The sequence below is a fragment of the Trypanosoma cruzi genome, genomic scaffold (assembly GCF_000209065.1).
Source record: "Trypanosoma cruzi strain CL Brener 1047053516663 genomic scaffold, whole genome shotgun sequence".
In the NCBI taxonomy this organism is placed as follows: domain Eukaryota; phylum Euglenozoa; class Kinetoplastea; order Trypanosomatida; family Trypanosomatidae; genus Trypanosoma; species Trypanosoma cruzi.
This window is the reverse complement of record NW_001849354.1, coordinates 56755-63497: the sequence shown is the minus strand read 5'-3', so window position 1 is coordinate 63497 and position 6743 is coordinate 56755. Positions and strand designations below refer to the sequence as shown.

At 53.2% G+C, this 6743-nt stretch overlaps 1 protein-coding gene and 1 pseudogene across 1 annotated transcript, besides 4 other annotated features; both read left to right on the top strand.

The window, feature by feature from the left end:
• Window positions 1–667: a sequence feature (heterozygous, Esmeraldo-like haplotype).
• Window positions 668–6743: a sequence feature (areas not merged during assembly with more than two copies in the genome that could not be assigned to a particular haplotype).
• Window positions 870–3734, top strand: Tc00.1047053508107.30 (trans-sialidase, putative; the record flags this gene model as incomplete). Its single annotated transcript, XM_799727.1, has 1 exon — window positions 870–3734. The coding sequence occupies one exon, from the start codon at window positions 870–872 to the stop codon at window positions 3732–3734; it is 2865 nt and encodes a 954-aa protein (XP_804820.1).
• Window positions 3817–3955: a sequence feature (A-rich).
• Window positions 4722–4742: a sequence feature (AT_rich).
• On the top strand, window positions 6242–6743 carry Tc00.1047053508107.20 (annotated as a pseudogene; the record flags this gene model as incomplete).

Below are 6743 nucleotides of genomic sequence, written 5' to 3'. Positions count from 1 at the left end.
TGTGCGCTGGTCGTCACACGGTTCTTGTTTTTGGGTTTTTCTTTTTGATTTGTGGTTGAGAGCACCCATTCCGCGGGCTGCGTGTGTGTGTTTGTGTGTGACGATATGAGTAATTTGCGTGTGTGCTATCTGCTCCTCTCTCTGCCGTTGCTTTCTTCTGACTCTCTTGCGGCGCACAGCTGCTCTGCAATTATAGGCGCTGCCAAACACACACACAGGCAATCGCCATGCCGTGTTTAAAACGCTGAGAATGCACGCACGCACAGGATTGTGGCTGCGGAGGCCCTCGCGAGTTAGGAGGACGTGAGCCCGCAATGCGTCTCGGCGGCGTGGTGCGGTTGTTATGTTGGCGGCATGCATCCAACTGAGTGGTGTGGTGTTGAGGGTGCCTGGGACGAGTGTCTGTGGATTTTCTCCCAACAGCTGTACCTGCCGATGTGTCTCTGCCGTTGTGGATTCGGCGGCGAAGGATTCTCTGGCTGGCTGTGTGGGGTGATGTGCGTGGGCGTTGTTCGGTGTCTGCTGAAATGTGACGAGTAACGACGCACCCGCCGTGGCTCCTGCTGCTGCTGCTGGTGACCGTCGCTGTGTGTTCCCGGTGCAGTGTTCTTCCATCTCCTGTTCCGTGTGTCTGTGTGCGTGAGTTGTTGTTGTTGGGAGTGACTGCGGCGGGGATGATGGTGCCACTCACTGTGGGTGAGTGGCGGTGCTTACTCTTTCACCCATATTTTATTAGCCTGTTTTTCTTCATTTCTGTCACTCTCTTACGAAGAAAGCAAACAAGCGCTAAACGCTACTGTGAAATTCGAAGGCTCTGAAAGGATCAACAACAGCACACACACACAGAGCACACACACACACATATTTGTATGCACTCACGTGTTGCTGCAGTGAAGGCACCCCGCACACACAACCGTCGCTGCGTGACCGGATCCAGCGGAAGGAGGAGGGAAGGAAGAGAGAGTGAGCCGCAGAGGCCCCACATGTCCCGGCATCACTTCTGTTCCGCGGTGCTGCTTCTCCTTGTCATGATGATGTGCTGCGGCACTGGAGGGGCTGCATCCAGTGGGGTGACGGCGCCAGCACAGATACCTCCACCAAAGACATATTTTGATTGGAGAGATGTGAAATTTGAAGAAACGGTGAGTTCGCTCCGTGTTCCGAGTCTTGTTGAGATGAATGGTGTTGTGTTTGCCGTTGCCGAGGCGCATTGCACGGGAAAAAAAGATACTGGTGAAGGCAGTTTTACTGGGATTGCCTCGGAACTCCTGGAGTGGAATGGTGAACAAAAAAAAGAGGAGTTGGATAAAACTAAACTGAAGACACAAGTACTGGATAAATGTCCTTTTGAAGGTGGCAATTGCCCCTCCCAAAACGCTGCTGAAGAACGTGTTTCCCAAAGCGAAACGAAAGTACATGTGAGCCGACCAACAACAGTTGTGGAGGGAAGTGATATTTACATGCTTGCTGGGAAATACAGCAATAAAGGTGCCTCTGATGATCAGGCAGGTGACTGGGGACTTTTGCTGGTGAGTGGGAACGTCAGTACTGTTGACAGTAAAAAACGAATTTATTGGAATGATACTTACGGTCTCCCGTGCGCCTTTTTTGAAAAACAACACGAATCCTTAACGCAGCTGACTAACGGCGGTGGATCGGGTATTAAGATGAATGACGGCACGCTTGTGTTCCCTGTGGAAGCCACGAAAAAGGCAAATAATATGGAGGAGGAAGTAAAGACAACGACCGTTTCGCTGATCATATACTCCTCAGACATTGCGAGTTGGACGCTGTCGAAGGGGATGTCTGGCGATGGCTGCAGTGTTCCCTCCGTCGTGGAGTGGAAGGGAAAACTCATGATGATGACTGCGTGTGATGATGGCCGCCGCAGGGTGTACGAGTCCGCTGACAAGGGGGAATCGTGGACGGAGGCACTCGGGACACTCTCGCGCGTGTGGGGCAACAAACACAAGGGACCTGCGAAGGGCGTTACAAGCGGGTTCATCACAGCGACGATTGACGGTGTTGATAGTGATAAGAGGAATGTGATGCTCGTCACTCTGCCGGTGTATTCCGAGAAGGACGGCAAGAAAAAGGGTAAACTCCATCTTTGGCTGACGGACAATACGCACATTGTTGATATTGGGCCGGTATCCGGGAAGGAAGAGGACGCTGCCGCCAGCTCCCTGTTGTACAAAAGTGGGAATAATAATAATAAGTTGATTGCACTGTACGAGAAGAAGAAGGAGGGCGATGAGGATACAGCATCACTCGGTATGGTCTCTGCGCTTCTGACTGAGCAGCTGCAACGGGTGAAGGAGGTGCTGACGACGTGGAAGAAAGTGGACGAACGCGTCTCCAAGCTGTGTCCCACTGAGAGTGTTGGGAGGGATACCTCAACTGGCACTACCTGCACTACTGATGTTAAGATCACGGATGGGCTGGTTGGCTTTTTGTCCGGCGACTTCTCTGACGACACATGGAGGGACGAGTACCTCGGAGTGAACGCTACAGTAGCGAAGAAAGAAGGGGCTGCAAAAGCGGAAGATGGTGTGAATTTCCAGGGAGCGTGGGCGGAGTGGCCCGTTGGCAAGCAGGGGCAGACTGTGCCGTACTACTTTGCGAACTACAAATTCACTCTTGTGGCGACGGTGTCCATCGACGGTGAGCCAAAGGAGGGTACTATTCCATTGTTGAGTGTGCGTCTGGACGGAGAAGAGAAACATATGGAGTTGTCGTACGACAGCGAAAGCAAGTGGCATGCACTGTGCGGTGGCGCACCGATGTCTGAGAAGCTCAGCAGCACTTTGGGGGAAAAGAGAGCAGATCACGTGGTAATTTTGCTACGAAACGGCACCCATGGCTCCGTGTACGTCGATGGTGAGCGTGTGGGTGAAGTGCCGTGTGCGTTGGGAAATACAGGTTCGAAAGAGATCTCACACTTCTACATTGGAGGGGATGGAGGCAGCGCAGTGAGCACCGAGAGTCAAGAAGGCGTCTCTGTGACGGTGACGAACGTCCTGCTGTACAACCGTCCGTTGAATGACGCAGAGATTACTGCGATTAACACAAACAAACATTTTATTCAAGGGCTGACAGATCTGAAAAATGTGGCACGAGATACTCGTCCACCAGAAGTAGGCACACAAACTACGCTGGCAGCCGTGTCCGAGTCCACTCGTCATGGGCAACAGCCGTTGAAACATGAACCATTGAAGGGAGATGAAGGTGCGGGCAGTGGTGGTGCATCCAATTCTGCAGAGACCACTGTGACGACTTCTTCAGTGGGGAGTCAATCTGCAGAGCAGTTGCCGTCGGGAGGATCTCCCGATGGAAATAAAAATGTGAATGTCGATTCCTCGTCTAATGGTAACCCGGCGGTGGGGACAGTGGGTAGAGACACGACGCAGGGAAATGGATCACCTCAAACTCCTGTGGGTAATCCCGACGCTGCAGCTACAAAAGCTCCTAACGCTGAAACCATGGGGCAAGATGGACCCACAGTGACACCCGAGGCGGGCGCGAGCTCTGGTGAGAATGGGGAGCCAACGGAAGAAACAAATGGGCAGGAGGAAGAGATCCATCCACAGGAAAGCGAATTAAATACTACGGCACTCAGCAGCAGCCTCGGAAATTCTTTGCAGGGGAATAACACCGACGCTGACACTGTGCGTGGGAGCGGACTGCTGCCATCGCTGCTGCTTCTGGGACTGTGGGGGTTCGCGGCTCTGTGAGGAGTGACTGGCAGCCGCGTGGGACAATTGCGACCTCCGCTGCACGGAATTAATTCCAAGAACTAATTTATCCTTAAGATAATTTGCTTTTTCTTGCTTTTGCTTTGTTGTGCGTTCTTAATTTTTTTTTGTTTTAACCTCTTTTTATTCCCAAATTATTTTATGTTTTTTTCTTTTGTTTTATCTCTCACTCCCCCATTCCTCTTTTCTTTTTTGCTTTTGGGGGCAATCACGATGGACTTTTTTTCTGTCCTACTCTTCCCTTTTTTAATTGTTTCTTGCTGCACTCTTCCTGTGAGGGGTGCCGTGTGTTCCCGCCCAACTGCTCCACTCGCACACCCACCGACACGCTCATGACGACGGCCCTGTGCGCCTCGCCTGCTGCACGCATGAGGAGGGGCCGCGACGAACGGCGCGCTGAGGGAGCCGTGACGTGTGGGCGTGCGACGAGGGCCTGTGGGGCGGAGCACACATTTCTTTCCGTCTTGTTTTGTTTTCTTTTTTGCGGCCAGGGCGGGCAGACACCCGCAGCGCCACACACACACAACCACACCCTGCCGCCGTGTTTTTCTTTTCTTTTTTGTTTTTGTGTTCATTTCACGCGCTGGCAGTCCCGTCAGCATTTCTCTCCCTCCTGATGATTTTTTTTCTTTTGCTGCGCTCACTCTCCCGATGGAGAGACGCGACTCCCGTCATTTCTGCGTGCTTCTCTCAGTCCCCATGCACACACGAGTGACTGTGCTCTGCGGGCCGCACTCACACGCCGATGAGAGGGCTGAGGGGAGGAGCAACACGCAGATGACCCCATGAAATATAAACGATGTGCGGACACACATGGAGGGTCAGACGGTTGAAAGACACTTAAATATCTTTTAAAATTTTCTTTTGCCCGCAAAATATATACAGACAGTTTGGTGTGGCCACACGGCAGCCAGGCGACTTCTTTCCTTATTTTTAAATTTGTGTGGAACAGTAATGGACGATTTCTTTTTTATTTATAATTATTTTGTGTGATGGGGTTTATATAAGACGAAGGGGACGGTTCTTGTTTTGTTTTGGATAAATTTTGTGTGGATTGCCACTGCTTGGAATGCAGTGCAGTCATGAGTTTGAGCGGTCTTCTTCTTGTTGTTTCCGTTATGCGTCTCCGCTGCACATTTTTGTGCGTCTCTCCACACACTCTGCTTTCTTTTTTTTGCTTCTTCGCTTTGTGTTTCTGCAGGCACACACAACCACACACAAAAGATGCACATTGCAGTGGATTTGAGTGCTTCTTTTGTAGTGCATGCTGGCAGTTGCTTGTGGCGGCTGTTGTCTTCTTCCGTGGCCATGAGGAGAAGTGAGGAGGAGGGAGCGCGTAGCCCGAGTCTCCTTTCCTGCGGGTGTGATGCACCGCGTGTGACTGCGTTGAGTTGGGCTCCGTGTCCCACTGAGGGCGGGATGGCTGGAAATTTTGTTGCCGCGTCATGGATGGATGAGGGTCCGCTGGCGCGTGTGGCTGGTGTGGTGGGTGCCTGCTCCGTGTGCGTTGTGTGGTGGCCGCGGGGTTTGGGCCATTTCTCTGGGGCTGTAGCGATGAGCTGGGGGGAGATGGTGGTGGATGTGTTTTCCTCCTGCATGGTGGGTGGCTGCTGGCGTCGTGTGCCTTCCTTGCGTGGATGCCGTCTCGTGGTGTGTGAAGTGTGCGGCTGGGCCTGCTGCCCTCTCCTCATGTTGTCTGCTCTCTCTCGCTGCATCCGCTGCACTCCGTCCCTCTCCCTCTTGTTGCATTCTTTTCCTTCTGACTCCAGCGACTCCACTACGGGTGACGATGGCTGCGATGATGACGATGGTGACGGTGCGGCTCCGTGTGGTGCGCGCCGTGTTGGTCCTTGCGCTTTTGTGCTGCTGCTGGGAGTCCTGGAGATGTATCTGGTGCTGCGGATGCGGTGGTTGTGCCGGTGGATGTGTCGTGTGCTCCGAGTGACGGCAGCCTGAGCTATCGTGTGCGTGTGTGTGCGTGGAAGAAGTGTTCTGCAGCCAGTGTTGAGGCTCAGTATGAGAATTATACTTTCAGTGGCTTTGGTGTGCGCATGCATGGCAGAGATGGTGAGCTGGGTGCTGTGTGCCATGTGGCCAATGCGGTGCACACATGTAGCAACTGTGCTGCCAGCTGTGCAGCGAAAGAGGAAGGGGCCACCGTTGCCTTCACGATGAATGTGACGACACATAAATACGCCGGCCCTTATGAATTGTGGCGGCGTCAATTTTCTCCCGATGGAACCATCCATCCGCCTGCACGGAGCGGCGATGCTGACCGGACGGGCATCTGTCAGTTGCCGCCACCCCGTGAAGGGAAGGATGACACAAAATCTGGTGGGACAACTGCGCCGCAAGTTAATGCTGAGCCGTCACGCCAAAACGAGGATTGGCGACATTCTGCCGCGGCTGACGGACCCAACACCGTCGATCCGAGTCCCGCATCCAACACGGCGACCAACACGTCCGAGACGAGGCCCGAGTTTGCCTTTGTTCGGAACACAAAAGTGGCTCCGATACCACCCGAAAGAAGGCCCACGCCTGTCACCGAGCCGCAGGGGGATCCCATTGATGATGCGATGAGTGGTTCAATAAATGTTGAGTTGCCGCGTGGAGTTGTTCTGTTTTTACCGCAGACGACGCTGGTGCAGCCGAAGGATGAGATTGTTCCAGTTACGACGAGGGATTCGTTTGCTTCACCCTCTCTCTTCAGTGCTGGTGGAGTAATTGCTGCTTTCGCTGAGGGTCACATGGATGCCGGATATCAAGGTGGTCAATTAAGTGAGCCCTTTTCTTCTGATGTGGTTGCGGGGTGCATCGACTCTGCGTGGAATTGGTCCACTGTTGTTGGTGAGGTCAATGAAAGGATGCATGGAGGGCACACACTGTGCTTGGTGCAGCGGAGGGAGAGGAGAGTTTGGGTGTTGTGCTCCGCCCCACAACAATCACGAAGGGCCACGGAGTGTTTTCTCCTGCGGGAGGCTCTGATGT